At 49.0% G+C, this 19,988-nt stretch overlaps 1 protein-coding gene across 1 annotated transcript; it reads right to left on the reverse strand.

Annotated features, from left to right (window-relative positions):
- Positions 1 to 1,483: 1,483 nt before the first annotated feature.
- ZNF304 (zinc finger protein 304) lies at positions 1,484 to 19,697 on the reverse strand. Its single transcript, XM_070451660.1, has 6 exons — positions 19,152 to 19,697; positions 18,228 to 18,354; positions 17,266 to 17,387; positions 8,325 to 16,669; positions 6,419 to 6,545; positions 1,484 to 4,503 (listed from the first exon to the last, which is right to left on the reverse strand). Exons 4-6 carry the CDS (start codon positions 8,355 to 8,357, stop codon positions 2,675 to 2,677), a joined length of 1,989 nt encoding a protein of 662 aa, XP_070307761.1. The 5' UTR covers positions 8,358 to 16,669; positions 17,266 to 17,387; positions 18,228 to 18,354; positions 19,152 to 19,697; the 3' UTR covers positions 1,484 to 2,674.
- Positions 19,698 to 19,988: the final 291 nt, after the last annotated feature.

The following is a 19,988-nucleotide window of genomic DNA, read 5'->3' on the forward strand; positions in this document are numbered from 1 at the left end:
CCTCCAGCTGCCTCCCACACTCAGCTCTCTCCCCTCCCACATTCAGCTCTGTCCTGCCCCTTATCCTTCTGATCTCTCTTCTTAGCCCCTCTCCCCTTGCTCTTTTTCTTGCTGACTCCCTACTGCTAAGCAAAAGTCAGATTGACACTGTTTGCAGTTGCAAATTAAGGATTTGTTGTGGGGCAAAACTCTAGGTTGGTGGACAAAAAAAAGAATATAACAAATTAACAAAATCAGGAGTGAAGACACTGCTGACCCTACAGAAATTAAGTCTCATAAGGGAATATTATAAACAATCCTAATCCTCTCAAATGAGACAATTTAGTTAAAATGGACAAATTCCTAGAAAGATATGAATTACCAATTCTGACACGAAGAATTTATATAGAACTATACTAAGTAGTTTTTGCTGATACACAACATGATCTAGTGGGATATGTCCCAGGAAATACAAGGTTGGTTTAACATTTGAATATCAATTAATGAAATATACCATATAAATAAGACACAAGAAAAAAGCCCCCACAGCCATATGATTATTATCACAATAAATGGAAAGAACTGGAACAGTCAGTCTAGAAATACATTCACACTAATATAGTCAGTGAGCTTTAAAAAGTGAGCAAAGGCTAAGGAATGGAGAAAGGATAGTCTTTTAAACAAATGGGGTTTTAAAAAATGATCCAGACACAAATCTTCCACTTTTCACCAGTATTTTTGGAAAATGGATAATAAACCTAAAAACAAAACTACAGAACATCTAGAAGATAACACAGGAGATAATGAAGACCTTAGGGTATGGTGAGGAGTTTTTAGCTACACCAAAAACGCAATCCATTAATGAAACACTGAGTATCTTGGACTTGACTAAAATTTAAAATTTCTGCTCTGAAAGCAGAAGACACTGTTAAAAGAATATGAAAAGATACTTGTCATAAGTCATTACAAAACTGCAGTTAGAGCAACAACAACATGCTATTACTACACAACTATTTGGCAAAAATCCCAAACACTGACACCACCAAATGCTGACAAAGACCTGGAGTTAGAATTCTTCTCTATTGCTACTGGGAATGCAAAAGGATTTTTTGCAGCCATTCTGGAAGACAGTGTCTTACTCTTGCTGGACTTCCCTGGTGGTCTAGTGGTTAAGAATCTGCATGCCAATGTGGCGGGCACGGGTTCAACATTTGGTCTGGGAAGAATCCCACACGCCACTGAACACCTGAGCCCGTGCACCACAACTACTGAGGCCCGCAAGCCTAGGGCACGTGCTCTGCAACAGGAGAAGCCTCCAAAGCGTGAAACTGCACAAAAAAAGAGCAGCCTCTACTTGCCACAAGCAGAGAAAGCCTGTGCATGACAATGAAGACACAGCACAGCCAAAAAAATGAGAAAGTTAGAAAAAGAAAACATTCTTACTACTACCCAGCAAATCATACTCCTTGGCTTGAACCCAAATGAACTGAATACTTACATCCACTTACACACAATGCATGATGCAAGTTTATTCATAAATGCCAAAACTTGGAAGCAATCAAGATGTTCTTCAGTGACTGCATAAGCAAACTTTGGTACATCCATACAATGTAATATAATTCAATGATAACTAATACACAGATCTTCACAGCTGCTTTATTTGTTAACAGCCAAACCAGAAACAACCCAAACACCCACTAACAAGTGAATGTATAAAAAAACAATTGTGGTATATCCATACAATGGAATAGTACTCAACAAGACAAATGAGTAACTGATACATGCAATAATATGGCTTAATGTCAAAAAAGTTATGTTTGGTGAAAAGTGCCAGAGTCCCCACTCTCTGGAAAGTATATAATTTTGCTTATATGAAATTCTAGAATATGCTTGCTACTACTTGTGAATTATGGGAAAGGGGGGTTAGAAAGGACGAGGAGGAAAGGATTATAAAGGTACCCAAGGAATCTCTTGGCTGTGTTGGATATCTCCATTATCTTCATGTATGGTCTCGTCAGTATATATACATGCTTAATCATAAAACGTTTTACACTTTACATACATGCCATTTATTTCATGTCATCATACTTCAACAAAGATGTTAAGAACTAAATATTACCCATAAATATCCGTATTTACCATTCTTCTTGGAAAGTCCCATCTGCCAACTGTTTTGGTTCTACCATATGCCTCTCCACACAATTTACGAGCATAAGCCCTGCCTCAGGACTAGCAAAACTGCAGAGCAATGAAGTCCATGTCCACCTTACTCACTAGGAATGCTGGCTGGTCAGAGAAGCCTGAGCCCTGAATCTTTCTTCTGTCACTGCTGGGGTTCCTGCCTGTGCAGTGATGGCCAGAACATCAACAGCCCAGAGAGATACAGGAATCCACAAACCTTTATTTACTTAGACAGTGTGTCAGACACAGGAGACTCAAGTGTGAAGGTCCTGAGAATTTCTGTATACTTTTTTTTTGTATACTGTATACAAAATCTCAGGGACATATAGAGACACTGCCTTAAGAACAGACACCCATCCTCTCACGAGCCTCAGTCATCCCCACTCCATTATCTCAGTGTCTCTGTACCAACAATGATTCCCACCTTTGCTGGTGTGAGTCCTATAATCTTGAAAGGGACACAGCGCATTGACTGCATTCATAAGGCCTTTCTCCAGTGTGAAGTTTCTCGGTGTTAAACAAGTTTAAGAGACGCAGCTAAAGGGTCACCAAAACTGTTGCAATCATGACGTCCTTCTCCAGGGTGAGCTTTCTGGTGCCGAACAAGATGGGAGCTTCTGCTGTAGGCCTTCCCACATTCACTGCACACGTAAGGCTTCTCTCCAGTGTGAACTCTCTGGTGTAGAATGAGGCTAGAGTTGCGGCTAAAGAATTTCCCGCATTCACTGCACTCATAAGGTCTCGCTCCAGTGTGAACTTTCTTGTGTTGAACAAGGTGGGAGCTACTGATGTACGCTTTTCCGCATTCACTACACACATAAGGCCTTGCTCCACTGTGAACTCTCTGGTGTAGAATGAGGCTGGAATTGTGGCTAAAGCATTTCCCACATTCATTGCATTCATAAGGCTTCGCTCCAGTGTGAATTCTCTGGTGCACAATCAGGTTGGAGCTATGGCTAAAGAATTTTCCACAGTCACTGCACTCATAAGGCCTTTCTCCAGTGTGGATTTTCCGGTGCTGCACAAGCGTGTCTTTACGGCTAAAGGCCTTCCCACACTCACTGCACTCATAAGGCCGTGCTCCAGTGTGAATTATCTGGTGCTGAACAAGTGTGTCTTTGCAGCCAAAAGCCTTCCCGCATTTGCCGCACACATAAGACTTTGCTCCTGTGTGGACTCTCCTATGTTTAATGAGGCTGGAGTTATGGCTAAAGAATTTTCCACATTCAATGCACTCATAAGGCCTCGCCCCAGTGTGAATTCTCCAGTGTTCAATAAGGTGAGAACTTTGGCTAAAGAATTTTCCACATTCACTGCACTCATAAGGCCTCTCCCCTGTGTGAAATCTCTGGTGCTGCACAAGTGTGTCTTTACGACTGAAGGCCTTCCCACATTCACTGCACTTATAAGGCCTTTCTCCAGTGTGAATTCTCTGGTGCTGAACGAGGTGAGAACTTCTGCTGTAGGCTTTTCCACATTCAGTGCAGTCATAGGACCTTTCTCCAGTGTGAACTCTCTGGTGCTGCACAAGTGTGTCTTTGCGGCTAAAGGCCTTTCCACATTCACTGCATGTATATTGTCTTTTGCCAGTGTGAAATTTCTGGTGAGTTTTTAGGTGAGACAAGTGAATGAAGGCCTTGCCACACTCCGTACACACATGTGATGTTTCCCCACCATGAAGTTTTCTGTGACGAATAAGTGTGGATTTCTCCTTGGACAAATTTCCACAAGGTAGGCACCTAAAGGATCGCACTTCAACCGCCTGAGTTATCTGGTTGTCGAGGAGAGTGAAGGCGTTCATGAAGGCTTTCTCATCATCAGTGCAATTGAAAAACATCAGTTCATCACTGTCTCCCTGGTGTCGCCTGAAACTGGACTTGTGTGCAAATGATTCCACAAACTCAGCTGTTCTGCATGGACTCAGTCCACTGTGAGTGCTCTGATGCTGGAAACGGCTAGAGCTATCCAGCACGTCCATCCCTTTCCCCCTGCAAGTAAAAGGTCTCCCTAACTCGTAGGTGGCACAGCTCTTCACACATGAGGCCTCATCACCATCCCCTTGGATGGGATTGTTCCCACTACGTGGTTTCTGGTGCTGATGAAAGTTCTCACTCAACAGGAATCCTCGCCCACAGGGGTCATGTGTGTCCAGGTTCTGTGCAGGGCATGAACCCTGATGTTCAGCCAGCTGGAAAATGTCTTTCAAGTGCGGGTCACTTCTCTCACACGGATGGACTTTCTGGATAAGTGAACAGGACTCAGGAGTCCTGACCTCTGACACTCCTTCTACACAAACACTCTGCTCGGAGGGGGCCTCTTCATTGTCTGCTTCACACCAACAACCTGAAAGCAAAGAATGCTAGTGAAGGACATGTTGACTTTGGTGGGAAGCAGCAAGTCCATCACCTCTGAGTGTGTGACACACCAGTGAGTGAGTCCTTGGGCTTTTGCAGGATGAGGGGGCCAGGATCAGGGTAAGGAAGGGCCCATTGTCAGTCCTGCACCTTGAAGGTATGAAGGACTTCTAATGATGGGTAAAGACACAATGATAGTGCACAGTACTGGAAGCAGAGGCGAGGTCTCCAACTCAATCCTCTACAAAGGGTTTCAGCAGGGTCTCGGCTTTTGGTGTCAGGTGAGCCTGGTGCAGAAGGCTGTGTCCACGCCCAGGAAAATCTGACTGCAAGTACGTGGCTGGCTCTTCTGGACCACATAGATATGTGCACAGCTTACAGCATGCTGAAGCAGCCAGTGTTACAGAGCACTGTGGAGTAAGCTGGGGGGAAGGAGGGACAGAGGCCGGAGAGGTGGGAAAACAGCCAAGGAAAAGACGACAGAGGAGAGACGCCAAGTGCGATGAACGGTGAGCAAAGGGAGAAGTAAGGCACTGCTGAGGGCCTTGGCAAGAAAACACTGGTGAACAGGCTGACAGCACAAAGTGAACCCTGCTCCCAGATGGTTCTCTCAGTTCCTATGGGGCAGTGCTAGGTTCTCTCTGGCCTCAGTGTGGCTGGAGTCAGGTCCACCCACAGGCACCCAGCGCTTTCTGCCTCTCTGCCACTGGGCAACTACATGGGATCTCGAAGGTGGAAGTTGTGGGGAAAGAAAAAAAAGCAGGGGGCGGGGTGGGCAGAAAATAACAACATTCTGGATCAGCCCTACTCCAATTAAAAAAAAAAAAGGCAAGGCATATAAAAGGCCCAGATAAACCATCCCACAGAGAAGAAGAGAAAATGTTAAAAAACAAAAACAAACCCAAAGGAGGACTCACCAGAACACCCCTATGCCCTCCACAAGCAGGGACTATGTCAGTACCTATAACTCCTGGCACAGTCCGTCCCCAAGAACTGTCAGCCAGAGCCCTGAACTCCTAACCTGATCCAAAAGGCTTTGGGCAGCAGGTGTCAGACTGCTCAGGGAGGGGACACCACCACAGCCCTGGGAATCCACAGCCCCTACCCTAGGAACCAAGACGGGAGGGAGAAGAGCCCCTGATTTGGCAGGACAGGAAGAGCTGCCCCAGGGCACCAGGGAAAAACCAAACCTAAGGACACTGCAGTAGGCGTGTGAGCCTGTGGCAGGCAGCCTCTCCGATGGCCCAGGAAGACCTATCACCTGGTGTTCTTGCCCTTGCGTGAGCCACTTCCCTTGATGGAGGCTACACTGACTGACCTGTTTCTAAGAGAACAGGGAAAAATGATGGGATCACTGTTTCCAGGTCGGGTTAGAAAAAGACCAGCTACCGTCCTGGACATTCTCCGCTCAGACAGAAGGTTCCTTCCCTGTTGTGAGATGCGCTACAGAAAGGCTACGGTGACAAGGAAGCCAGGGGGCATCTGACCAACAGCCAGTGAGGAACTAACACTTACAGTCTAACAAGTCACAAGAAATGACCTCTTGGAAACATGAATGAGATCCTCCCAAGAATGGCCTTCAGATGAGAACAGTTTGGCTGGGAGCCTGACTGAAGCCTTATGACAGACCCTGAGCCAAAAGCACTAGGTAAGCTGTGACGAGTTCCTAACATGCTGAAACTTACATAATGCCTTTTTATTATTTTATGTCACTCACTTTTGGAGTAGTTTTTTTTTTTTTTTAAATCAACAGCTTTATTGAAAGATGAAAGGCGAGCCCCCCCACCACCCCCCACGGTCTTGGCGGCATTGGCCTCAGGTTCTGGGCATCCAGCTGTCCTGCAGCCGGAAAATGCCTGGAGTAGTTTGACATGTACCACTAGGTAACTGAAACGGGGACTTACCCAAGGCAGCCACGTGTGCGAAGTTCTCCAGCATCACACTGCGGTACAGGAGTCTCTGAGGTTCCTCCAGCAGCTCCCACTCCTCCCGGGAGAAGTACACGAACACATCCTCAAAGGTCACACCGCCCTGCCACGATGGGGACAGCTGAGCCCACAGACAACAGGGCTCCCCAGGCTTCCACTCACCTCCCACCCCCTGGCTCTGGTGCTCCCCAGCCTCCCAACTCGGAGGTGATACTCGGCCATGACACCACTACTAGCTGCCCTCTGCTGTCCCTCTGACCACCATGTGCAGCCCAGAGCAAAATCAGGAAGGTGCGCAGACAGAGACTATGTAAGCCACGGGTCCAGCAGGAAGGGCACCAAATCTCTCCCGCTGGCATCCCCCTGACCATGCCTCCCAGACACAACTTTTAAGGCCATCAGTCTACGCTCCTCCCACCATGAACCTCACTCTGAACCACACCTTCCTCATATCTGGGGTCCTCCTCCATTAAGACTGAAAACTTTCCAGTCCACACTTCCAAGGCTCGGCCCACCCCTGAAGCCACTCTGAACACAAAATCCAGGAAGAACTCCTTTGTGTCTGACAGGCTCCACTGCCACCCCAGTGCCTGAGCAAGACACCCAGTCCTCAGTGCCCAGTGGGGACTTTCTTTGCCACCATCAACACTTCTGTGGACCACTGCTGTAGCCTCCTCCCTCACGCTCACACTCCATTCTCAACCAGACAGCAGCCAGAGGAGCCTGTTAAGTTCTGGTTCAGCGCATTTCTCTTCTGCTCAAAATCTCCCAAGTCTTTTGTGCATGCTACATGTCCAGTCACTTAGTTGAGTCTGTCTCTTTGGGACCCTAAAGACTGCAGCCCGCCCGGTTCCTCTGTGGGGTTTCCCAGGCAGGACTACGGGAATGGGTTGCCACTGCCTCCTCCAGGGGCTCTTCCTGACCCAGGGATCAAAGCCGTGTCTCTTGCATCTTCTACACTGCAGGCGGACTCTTTACCATTGAGTATCCGGGAAGCCCATGTCTTCCATCGCCTTCAAAGCAGAAGCCCAGCTCCTCGGCCTGCCGCTCGCCCAGCTCCTTAAGGGCGCCCAACTCCATCTTACCGCTAAGCATTGCACAAGCTCTTCCTGGGTCTAATACACCTGCCCAGGCTTCCTCCTGCTGGCTGCCCAAAGCAGGAACCTCTTCTATAACTCGTGGCTTAGATTCAGGGTGCTGGGCTAGAAAAGACCCCTCCTTTAAGGCCCCTAGACTCAAGAGCAGAGGGAGGGACAGGTGAAGAGTCGCAGAACATCAATACGTCTCATCAGAAAACCTCCAATGCCCCTACTTTAAAACCATACAAAATTCACACACTTCTCTAACGTCCACAGCCACCACTCTAGTCACCCACAATCAACACACTTGGACTTTTGCTGTCGACTCCCTCCTGGTCTCACGTCCCACCCTCAGGCTCCCCCAGTCTTTCCATTGTGCTACCAGAAGGAGCCTGTCAACATCGACGTCAGACCACCTCCCTTCTCTGTTATAAACCTTCCGTGGTTCCCATCACCGTCAGTACAGAGGTCCAGCTCCCCAGGCTACCATTCCAGTCCGACTGCTGACTGCCTGCTCTCTGTTCTCAGCACACATAACCGCAGACACCTGCCGTTTCCAGAAAGTGCTTAATTCCTCCTCACCTCCAAGTGTTGGTACCTGGGACTCCTAAGCCCTGGAAACCATTTCGCACCTCATCTCAACACGGGGAACGGGACCCTCCCCACGTATTCACCGTCAATGACCGCCCTTCACCGCCTTCTTACTCAAGAGAAGGGAGGGACGAAGGCCAAGTTCGGAAAGCCTGAGAACACAACATCCCCCACACCTGAGTCGGCGAGGGCTTGAAGGACCCTCCACTCACCTGAGCCCGGTCCACAAGCGCCGCAGCCGTCATGGGGTCCTGTGAGCAGAACCTGGTCGAGAAACTGGTGGTTGGAGCTGCTCCGCAGGAGCAGCGGGACCCGCACACCCCCTGGTTGCGGTGGGCCCTGGACGACGGTCGAGCTCCGAGCCTTGGTTTCCTCCCGGTCAAAACGGCGCACGGGCTCCGGGTGCCGCCTCCGGAAGCGAACGAGGACGGAGAGCGAGCGCGAAGGCCTGGGAAGGAGTGCGGCCCCAGCCCTCTGTTCCGCGCTAGGCGGCCCGTCTCACGGCGGCGACCATGGATTGTAATAACGACGCGGACGGAGGCCCCGACCTTATTACCGTCCTTTCCTATTCGCTTCCCAAGAGTCGCACGGAAAGCGGAACCTACGCCGACTCGGCGGCCCCGCAGCCCCTCTTGACAGTACCGGCGCCAGCAAAATACGTCACAACCGTGTTACCGGAAGTCCCGCCTCTGTCTGAAAGGGCCAACGGAAACGCGCATCTTCTGGGCTGCCATTGGTGCAGAGCGGATGCACAGCAGAACAGACTTCTGGGTAAAGGAGTCTGTGGCCGACATCCAACCAGGGAAAGGGCGGATTTCAGGTTGTCCCCGACAGCTGCGCGGAAGCAGGTGGAGAGAGAAAGGTCCGAAAAAATGACGTCCTGAAATACCAGAAGGTGTTGCTCAGTCGTGTCCAACTCTCTGACCCATGGCCTGTAGCCCCCCAGGCTCCTCTGTCCATGGAATTCTCCAGGCAAGAATACTGGAGTGGGTTGACATTCCCTCCTCTAGGGAATCTTCCTGACCCAGGGATTGAACCCGAGTCTCCTGCATTGCCATCTGAGCCATCCAGGAAGTGCCGGACCTCCTCATAAAGGCGACGCGTCCAGATTTCTGTGATGACTTGTAGGAAAGCAGCGTCCTCCGACGTCTCCAGCAGGGGGAGCATGCTTTCATCCTGGGAGAGCTGCTTCACCTCTTGGGAGTTTTGGGGACTGAGATTTAAATTGAATGATGGAAAGGAATTCTCTGGTGGCCCAGTGGGTTAGGACTCTGCCCTTCCACAACAGGGGCCCGGGCTTGATCCCTAGTCGGGAATTACGAACCCCAAGCTACTAGCGCGGCCAAAAGAAAAAAAAAAAAAAAAAGGAAAACTGAAGATCAATATCCCTCTCTTGTGCAGTCTTCATGTAGTAACATAAATGTCCCTGCTATTCGTTGATATCCAAAACGGACTCAGCATCCCTTCTGAACTTACTCAAAACGCACATTCTGGGATCCAACCTACACTTTCTGACACAGAAACCCTTGGGGTGGGAACTGAAAGTCTACCTCCTCCCTGCCCCAACTACAGCAACTAAAATGGGAAAATACCTTCCAAGTGGGAAGTGAGATGAAAAGTGCTTACCACAAGACCTGGTGCTGAACACACACGAGCGGTTACTGTTACTATTCGTCATGACCACAATTTCTTACACATACAGCTAGAGGAAGATGTCGGAGTCTCCTCTTGGCAGAATCACTGATCGTATTTTCAAGATATAAATACAATCAGTCTTGACTCACCAAGTAGAATTATAGGTAATGGCAAACATTTTGCATAGATCACAGTTGTATACCTGTAGATTCATTCTATTTTTTAAAACAAATGCAGGCAACTGTCATAAACTACTAGGTCTATTGTCAAACAGATACATTTCTACAGACCATATGATTCAAAACATAGAAGTATCAAGAGTAATTTCTATTAGACTTAAATGGGCAGTGGAGTTAACATAGTTTCATATCATGGTTCACTGCATAAGATGACAGAAGAATCATTCATGCCTAATTCAGAAGAACAAACTCAGGCTCCTCCTGCCTTTCATCATAACCCTCAACAGCCAGACCTGGTACTAATGTATGATCATGAGGTGGCCGAGCCTGATATCTAGTGGCTCAAGGTCATGGAATATGGTCCTCTTCAAGATAACATCTTTCCATCACCTGGAGCTATAGCTCCCACAGGAGTAGTAATTCCTGGGGAGGTGTGACAACTGGAACTATTGAGGCCCACAGAGGTACCCCAGGAAGGAGTATAAATGAGAAGGTAAACTGAAGAAACATTTTTCACAATCACTCCAGCCCATTTCCGTTGGCCAAAATTTATTTGCATGCTCCCAAGTTAAGTTAGGGAAGGTGGTGGGACATGCCTATCCTCCTGGGTGTCCAGAACAAGAAAAGAGTATTGGGGAACAAGTAGCCAGTTTTATAGCACAAAATATTGATTAGATCACCTGATGCCCATTTTTATCATTCATTTTCTACATTCTACACTCTTATATCCTCATTCATGTGACCAAATCATTATTTATTTAAGCATGTTCCCAATGGTGGTTGGGTTGGTTGTTTCAACCTCTTGGCTGTTATCAATAAACTTGTTGTAAACTTTCATGTATATATATCTTGGAGGAAAAAGTCCTCATTTTAAATGGGTATATGCTTGGAGCTGGATTTGCTTATTTCTGATATATACATACATACATAAGTTGAAATTTAATCTTGACATGTAAGCGTTAAAGCACTGTGTAAGAATGAATTAATTGGCAAGTGGAATTTGCGACAAAAACCATTGAATGTACCATTACCATTTGTAAACTGCACTGTGAGCGGCTGCCCGTGTGTCTGAGCATGACTGGGACTTGCTGGGACTCTGTGACCCCAGGGACTGCCGTCCAGGCTCCTCTGTCCAAGGAATGCTCTAGGCAAGAATACTGGAGTGGGGGGCCACTTCCTGCCCTGAGGAATCTTCCCCACTCAGGGATCAAATCCACCTCTCTTGCATTTCCTGCCCTGGCAGGTGGGTTTTTACCAGTGTGGCACCTGGGAAGCACGTCACACCCTTTATATCAATAAAATTTGTAATCAACTTACATAATCTATATGCGCTTTTTCCTTAAGAGCAGAGTTAAATGTTTATCATCACATTCTATGTGGATACATATGATTATCTGCATTTGGAAATGCCCATGTAAATGTGTATGTGAGCGAGTGAGCTGTTGTGTCTCTGGATGGTTCCACCTATTCATGTACAACCATTTGTACATCTACATCTGTCAACGTGGCTGTGCAAAGGTGTCTCCCTTTGCATCTCTTCATGTGCCCCTCTCTCAGTGTATCTGTTCCTGCTGTCCTTGTGTAGCCTATGTGTGCATCCAGTTTTTCTCTGGATGTCTCCACACTCCTTCTGCACACCAGTGCCCCGTGTCTGCATGTACGTATCTTGCTGCCAGTGGATGCATCTGTGTATTGTCCATGCACGTCCCTGTGAGCACTGTTCATGGTATGTATGGGACTTGTGAGCACACGTATCTGGGTGTCCTGTGTGTTTTCATGTGTGTGTGTCTTTGGTCAATATAAATACATCCTCTCTATTGTGTGCCCTGGTGGGTATCTGTGTGTACATCCGCATAGGATTTTGTGTCCCGCATATGTGTCCAAGTTGCATGTCTGCAGATTCATTTTTGTGGAGCCGTACATGTGATGGTGTTGTAGTCTCCTGCTCGTCTCTGTAAATCCCATGACCTCTCTGAGTGTGCCTGCATGTGCCTGCCTCTGGGTGCCCATGACAAGGCGTCCATGCTGGACCCACGTCTCCTGGTCTGCACTAGCTTCGTCACTCTAAGGGTCTGTGAGTTCCACATGGGCTCCACAAACAGCTAGGCGCTCCTGTAACAGGATCCCTGCAGGAATATATGTGCCCTCGGCTTGTCCCAACTCAGAATTCACCTTCTCTGGGAGACCCCACTGACAAGCCCCCCAGGTGGGCCACCTCCGTGCCCAGGCCCTACCCTCAGAACTGCCTATACTAAACTTTCAATTTCTCATGTGCCAGGATCACCGCGTGCCCCGCTCCCCATCACTGTGCAGGAGGTTCCCTCTGCCTAGAACTTGGCATGTGGGCTGATTTCTATCTGTATCTCAGGTCCAAATCACATGCCACGGAAGGGCTGTGATTGGAAGGGGGACAGCAGGGTTCGGGGGCCCTGGGGAACAGGCAGCCGGTCTGACACCTCTGAACTCTCGGTTTTTCCTGTTGAACACGGTTCCCCCAAAACAAAGACTGCCAGCTATTTCTCCAGCAAAGAGGGGCTTACACAGCATCAACCTAGAAGTGACTTGGAGCCTGCAACAACGGTGCGCCCCAAGCAAGGACGTGCGCAGCACGAGCGCCCTTGCGGGGGGGGGGGCATGAGGAGCGCGCAGGGCTTTGCTTGGCTGCGTCTTCCCTGGGAGAGGAGGAGCCGCTCTCCTTCCCGGGGCTCTGCTGTCAGCGGCAGGCTGTGAGAGCTCCCTGCTCCTGGTCTCCTGACTCTGCTTAACCAAGGTTTCTGTTTTACACACACACACTCAACCCCAAGCCTAAGTGACATGACCAAGGCCGTGTGATCGGGGACGGGCACGGCGCAGACAAGCTGCAATCCCAACCAATCTCATCCTCAAGCTCCAGAGGAAATAAACGCAGGTTATTAAAGAGACAGAAGCACTTCCATGTTTGCTATAGTTCACAACAGCGAAGATGTGGAAACAACCAAAATGTCCATCAACGGATAAACTGTCAGGGACTGTTCAACAGGAGGATTCCTATGTGCTGTTTCTCATAAATCCTCTGTTCTTGCTCAGTGGAACAGCAAGCCACTCCCAGGACTGAGGTCATTATGTGAGGCAGGCTTCAGTCTCCTTCAGTAAACATTCTCTTTACGACAAAACTGCTTAGTCTCGATCCTCTTTCTTGAGATATGGATTGTCTCCTGACCTTGTGACCATTATTAATCCCTTGTTCCCTTGGTAACAGTTGCTGTACATTTGGTTTTCTGATCTTTATCATTGTCGAAAGAAATTTCTTGTACAACAGCCTATATATACTCACAGAAAGATCACTAAAGCACCTTTGCTCCAACAGAGCTTGGGTGTCTTTTCTGTCTCCCCCACCCCCCCACCCGCCCCCTGGCTAATTCTCTGGAGTGTAGAAACCCATTATGTTCACTTTCCTGCCCAGGCTTCCAAGTCCCCCTCGAGAGGGCGCCCTGTGCCTTCGTGAGCAATGCAAGACGTGGTTCTCTGCATAAACCAGGGAATATCAGCCTCTTTCTCTCTTTCACTTTCTTATTGTCAACTCTGGACCACCAGGTTCTGGTCCATTAAAGGACCCCAACAATAAATGCATAAAAACATATATACACTAACAATGGAATACTACTCAGCCTTGAGAAAAAAGAAAATCCTGCCATTTTCAACACAGATGGACCTTGAGAACGTTATGCTAAGTGATATACAGTGAATATTGTATAATATCCCTTATACATGGAAAAAGCAAAACAAAACCAAAAACTGAGCTGGAAAACATTACAGTGATGGTTACCAAAGGCCGGGGGTGGGGTGAGGGGATGGGAGAGATGATGCTCAGGGGTATACACTTACAACTCGTAGACAAATAATTCCGAGAGATCTAACATAAAGTACCGGGATTACAGACAACAAAACTATATTATAAACATTAAACTTGCCCAGAGATGACATCTTATTTGTCCCACCACTAAAAGAGATGATAATTCTGTGGCACAACAGAGGCTAACTGATGCCACGATGGCAATCATACTACAGTGTAAATGTATCAGATAAATATGTTGTACATCTTAAACATACATAGTTATACAGAGCGAAGTAAGCCAGAAAGATAAAGACCATTACAGTATACTAACACATATATATGGAATTTAGAAAGATGGTAACGATAACCCTATATGCAAAACAGAAAAAGAGACTCAGATGTATAGAACAGACTTGTGGACTCTGGGAGAAGGCGAGGGTGGATGTTTCAAGAGAACAGCATTGAAACATGTAGATTATCTAGAGTGAAACAGATCACCAGCCCAGGTTGGGTGCCTGAGACAAGTGCTCGGGCCTGGTGCACTGGGAAGGCCCAGAGGGACCGGGTGGAGAGGGAGGTGGGAGGGGGGACCGGGATGGGGAATACATGTAAATCCATGGCTAATTCATTTCAATGTATGACAAAAACTACTGTAATGATGTAAAGTAATTAGCCTCCAACTAATAAAAATAAATGGAAAAATAAATAAATAAAAGCCAGCTGTGATGTCAACCACAAAAAAAAAAAAAACCATACATAGTTATAGGCCAACTATATCTCAATAATTAATGGATAAATAAATAAAAATGAAGCCTTAAACAGTTTTAAGTAGTTAAGTAAAATGGATCCATTCATAAGTGTGTCCTTATGTCTTTAGATTATAATTTCAGACAACATTTTTGTATCCTAATTTAAGTTTTAAAGGCTTCATAAATCAAGGCATCACCTAAGATGATGTTTCGTAACAAGTAACATTTGCAGAGATGTTCTCAAGCTTCCAGCTTTCCTGGTGTGGCATGGCACACAGTGCATATTAATTCAGGTGTTTAATCTCTCAAACAAATTGAGAGTTTGTTTTGACACTCAAAAACAGCAACAACAAAAAACCCAGCCAATTAACTGTCACTGGTTTCTGAGGAAAACTAGAAAAAAAGTCATAAATGCATTTCTTGGCCTGTTCTATCTACTTATATTTTTCTCTCTCCTTTGTTTTTTTTAAATATTCCTGTGGTTGCTTTTTCAGTGCATAGTAAGGGCAGAGCTATGGTTGAAGATTTCTGAAACTGCACAGTAGCCACTGGTTCTCTCTCCTTTATAATTTCTCAGATGCAACATCCTAGGATGGGTCCATTTCCTATATGACTCTTCCAATGACAGTAAGTGATGACTGATTTCAGAAGATTTTCTCACAGCATACGAACAGTTATTTCTCTTTGGTGTAATTCCTCAGAGTATGATGCTTCCTCTGTTCAGAAGATTTTCCCCAGGAGTTACATTCAAATGGTCTTTTCCCAGTATGAGTTCTCTGATAGTGCCTGAGACAAGTTCACATGTAAAAGGCTTTGGCCCATTTCTTACGCTCACAGGGTTTCTCCCCAGTGTGAACACTCTGAGGCTTGGTAAGGAATAAATGAAGGCAGAGGGGCTGTCCACATTCACTGGATTCACAGCGTTTCTCCCTCATGTGAGCCTTCCCATATGGAATCAGGGAGGAGCTATAACGAAAGGCTCTCTGATATTCTTATACTCAAACGGTTTTTCTCCAGCATGGATCCTATTAGGCCAGACAAATAAGGGTGAATGAAGGCCTTTCCACATTCACTGCACTCTGGGATCCTCTCTTGTGAGAACCCTCACATGATGAGTGAAAAAAGTTGTCACGAAAGCTGTGCCCACATACTCTGCACTCAAAGTACGACTGTCTTTGGAATGGGAAATGTTACTTGGAACAAAAGGAGAGCAGACACAGATACTTCCCCACACTCTCTGCGTCCATAAGGCTTCTCAGTGTGAATGTGCTATTGCTGCATAGCCTGACCACTCCCGTGGTTCTGCTGAGCATAAATCCTCATGTGCTGACTCGGGCCCACCCTCGGGAGAAAGGCACATCAATGTCTGTTAAAGCCATCCCACGTTTCTTCCACTTGCAGAGATTCTTGCCTGCGTAGATCATGGAAGCTTTCCCTGGTGCACGTGAGTTCTGTTTATGAAAAGCATCTACCGGAGTAATTGTTCCAGTAATTGTTGGAGTGCAGACTCTCACCTGTTCTCACACCACTGTGTTCACAGCTCATCCTCCTGAAGACTCTCCTTGTGGGAAACTGTCCCTGGGCTCCACAGCCCTTCTTGCATTTCTGATTTCTAGTTTGCTCTAACCCAGAGTCCCAGAGTCAACTGACCCTGGAGCAACGTTCCCTCCAACAAGGGCCGCTGAGAGGCAGCAAGCTTTATGGCCTCAGTTGTGCTTTCCGGCCCAACGGGAGTCCAGCACCCAAAAGGACCCCATGGCGATGACAGCAGAGAATAAGCTCCTGACATGCCCGCTTGGCCTCTCCCCACGGCGAGGGGCCGCGTGCTGGCCGGGAAGTCCTCTCCACCCTCCCTGCAAGTGAAGGCTGTCTCTGACGTACAGGATCCGCAGTACTTTACAAATGAAGCCTGCGTTTTCTCTCCTGAAGACTCCATTCTACCGCTTCTGCATCTGGTCGAGGTTTACACTACACCCGAAATCTCTCCCCATGATTCACCTGCGGGGAGTTCCCTGCAGCTCAGCCAGGGGCCAAACTGTCTTTCAAGACTGGGCCACACATGTCGCAGGGGTGAGCCGTGTGGGTGGAGGGCTCAGCCTGGGCAGTTCTCATCTGCAGCCGGCTCACAGGAACCCACTGCTCAGAAGGTGCAGCCACACCCGCCACTCCGGGCCAACAACCTGAAGGAAGACAGATGCGGCTGAAGCGCACGTTCAGCTGGTGGCCTCCGGTGACAAACCCGTGTCTGGTAACTGCAATGGGTCTGTGGGACCGCGGGCCTCAGATGGGGCCCAGAATCAGGAGGAGGAGGGGAAGGGAACCTTGGAGGAGGGGATACCACGATGGGGCACAGTGTGACCAGGGGCTCTCTGAACCACACCATGCAGATGGTCTCCAAGCAAGGCTCTTGGTTCCTTGTGCTGGTTGAGTGCTGTGAAAAAGGGTCCAGCCAGGGCCAGAAAAACCTGGCCTGACAGAATATCTAACCTGGCCCAGAACAGAATATCTGGCCTGATAGTGTTCAAGGAAAACTAAGGATATGTGCACATCTCGTGACACGTTAAAAGAAACCCAATGCCGTGGAGCGCTGCATGGAGGAGCAAGAAGTCAGATAAGATGTGCGACTAGAAAGGGGGGTGGGATGAACAGGTGCCTAAGGGCAGAGTAGAGTGACAAATGAGCAACGCATCAAAGTTGGGGAAGAACACACTATAGACGCACTGCGAACTGCTGCTATAAAGTGAAGCCAGCCCTGATGCCCGTGCCCTCCACTCACCAGGCCTGGGCCTCCTCCAGGTCTTCTCTGCTCTGACCGGAGCAGCGTCTACCTCCTCAGGCACCCCAGGCTCCCCTCTGGCTGCAGCTGGGTAGCCCCATGAGACCTGGAAACTGCAAGTCCTAATGGGAAAGAACAGCTGATGAGGGGCCAGTAGTGACCCTGGGAGACCCCCTTCACAGAGAAGATGGCGGAAGGGGGCAGAACCTGGGGCACAGAGAGGCCAGGGATCTGGCGTGTCGGGGGTAGACTGCAAGACTTCTCACCCCCAAGTACTTCATCTCAAAGTTCCCGGCAGCAGAGGTTGGGGCGGCTTTGGGAAAGGAGGAAGGTGTCCCTTGCCCAGCCCTGGGACTCACACTTTTACTCCAGGGAACAAGGAAAGAAGCTGCGCCATGACAGAACTGTGAGACATCAAGAACTGCCCATGAGAAGAAACAACATTCCGCTCAGGAAACTGAGAATCATGTCCCTTTTAACGCGTTCCAGCTGAGCGCTGGCTGGGTTTAAACACTATTTTATAATGAACAGAATATAATTTTGTTCATTAGAAAATAATGTAACACCGTGGGATGGCACTTTCGAGGGCAGGTTGTAAAAATATCAGTTTCTCTCCTGGATGCTGTCTCTTGCCCGTCATCTCAGAAATCAGCTGCCTTGTTGTGACCTGCCTAAGGAGAACACAACATGGCGAGAAACTGATGGAGGGCTTCGTCCAACAGCCTCCTGATCACATGCATGACCTTGAAAGGAGATTCACCACCAGTTGAGCTTTCAGATCAAATGGAAACCCTGGGCAGCTTGCCAGCAAGGTCATGGAGGACCCTAAGCTAGGGGCACCTCAGTAGCATATGCCTGATTCTTTACCCAAAGCAACTGTGAGATAAATGTTTGTCTATTCAATGCACTAAGCTTTGGGGTAATTTGCCAGGTAGCAACGGATAACTAAAAGAGGGACTTACCCAGTGATGACACAAGTGCAAAGTTCTCCAGCATCACATCACGGTACAGGAGTCTCTGAGCTTCCTCTAGCAGCTCCCACTCCTCCCGGGAGAAGTACACGAACACATCCTCGAAGGTCACACAGCCCTGCCACGATGGGGACAGATAAGCTGGCAGGCAGCATCTCTCCCCAGACCATCCCAGGTCCCTCTTCTCCCCAGTCTCCCAACTCAGAGGAGACGCCTGACTTTGCACCACCCTGGTAGTTGCTCTCTCCTCTTTTCCCTCTGATTACTGTGTGCAGCCCAGACCAAAACCAGGCAGGTGGGCAGGAAAAAATACTTCTTAAGCTAAGTACAGTATGAAAGGCCTCGAACTCTCTCCTGCCAGCTTGTTGTCCTGGTGTCATCCAAAGTGGATCTCCCAGGCACAATCACGTTCGCGCTCACCTTCTCCCACCAGTCCCCAGGACTTGGGTCTTAAAGCTATCGGTTCACAATCCTCCCGGGGCTCCCCGCCTCTTCCCTCACTTCCACAGCCTCCTCTGGGCAGCCAGAGGAAACCCATGTAACGAGACGTGTTAAATCACCTCCATCTTATCCCCAAACTTTTGGAAGGGAGGTCTAGCTCCTCTGGCTGTCATTCCAGGCCTGACCTCGGCCCGGGTGCTCCCTGTCCCCCTAAGGTACAATGTAGACCCTGATCACTCCCAACTCAGGCTCACCCCTGAGAGTCGGCACATGGCGCCGAAATTCACTCCCGAGGTTCTCAGTTTAGGAATCTATTCATATGCCTGAATTCGGTACCCTACCCCAGAAGCGACTCCCTCCAGAGACCCGCGACCAAGAACAGAGAGAAGGGAAGGCAGAGTCCCAGGACAAACACCAGCAGCTATCGCCAGGGGCGCGGACTCAGGGCGTGGCCCTGGGTGACCCTCCACTCACCTGCGCCGGGTTCATCAGTGCTGCGGCGCCTTCCACTGCCGCTGGGCACAGCGGGAGGAATGGGGCCCCGTGCGGCGGGAGACCAGGGCAGGGTCCCCTCGGGCTGCGCCTCAAACTCCGAACCCCGCTATAAAATGATGTCAAACAACAACAACAACAAAATGACGTCAAATGCCCGAAAGGCCCAGGCCGCCGTCCTCGGGGCCCTAGGCGACGGAGCGCGGGTGGAGGCCTGCAGAAACGTGCAGTCTCGGCGGAGACTGGCAAACGCGAGGCGCGAAGTCTCCTGTCCCGTAGACGGAGACACAGTGTCACGGCGAAGGAGCCGGGGCTGGGGCGTCACGGCTCCGATGAGGTGCGGAGATAGGCCCGCTACCTTGCTGGCCTTACCCGCCAGGCCCTAGAGACACGGTCCCGGAGCTGCGCTCCGGTCCACGTGATCGCCTTTCAACCACCAACCGCTCCCGGAAGGAGGCTCTACAGCGAGACAGGAAGTCCCGCCTCGAAGCCGCCGGAAACGCCCCTCCCCGGACTGTGATTGGCCTAGGGGTGGGGGCGGAAGTGTCGTTGGCATCCGCTTCTGTGCACCATAGTTAACGCCCATCCTGTGCCCACGCGCGTGCGCTATTTCCCTTCTCTTTGTCGACAGCCCCTCGGCGCCAAGAGAAGAGACTGGGAGATAACTTGGCTTCACTTTTCCTAATACAGGGCGGGGCTTCCTCTTAAAGAAGACTGCCCAAATTGCCATAGGCCTGGGGGCAATGCCCCGCCTTCTCTGATCAACGCAGGACTTAAGGCCCCTTCCAGACTCAGGTCACGAGGAACTCGGGCTGAGGC

Source organism: Odocoileus virginianus, chromosome 20 (assembly GCF_023699985.2).
Source record: "Odocoileus virginianus isolate 20LAN1187 ecotype Illinois chromosome 20, Ovbor_1.2, whole genome shotgun sequence".
Lineage (NCBI taxonomy): Eukaryota > Metazoa > Chordata > Mammalia > Artiodactyla > Cervidae > Odocoileus > Odocoileus virginianus.

Coding starts and splice junctions, on each gene's coding strand:
- ZNF304 (XM_070451660.1), bottom strand. CDS start 8,357: ATGACGGCTGCGGCGCTTGTGGACCGGGCTCAG. Junction 6,546..8,324: donor CGCTTGTGGACCGGGCTCAG/GTGAGTGGAGGG, acceptor CCATCGTGGCAG/GGCGGTGTGACCTTTGAGGA. Junction 4,504..6,418: donor CGCACACGTGGCTGCCTTGG/GTAAGTCCCCGT, acceptor CTTTGCTTTCAG/GTTGTTGGTGTGAAGCAGAC.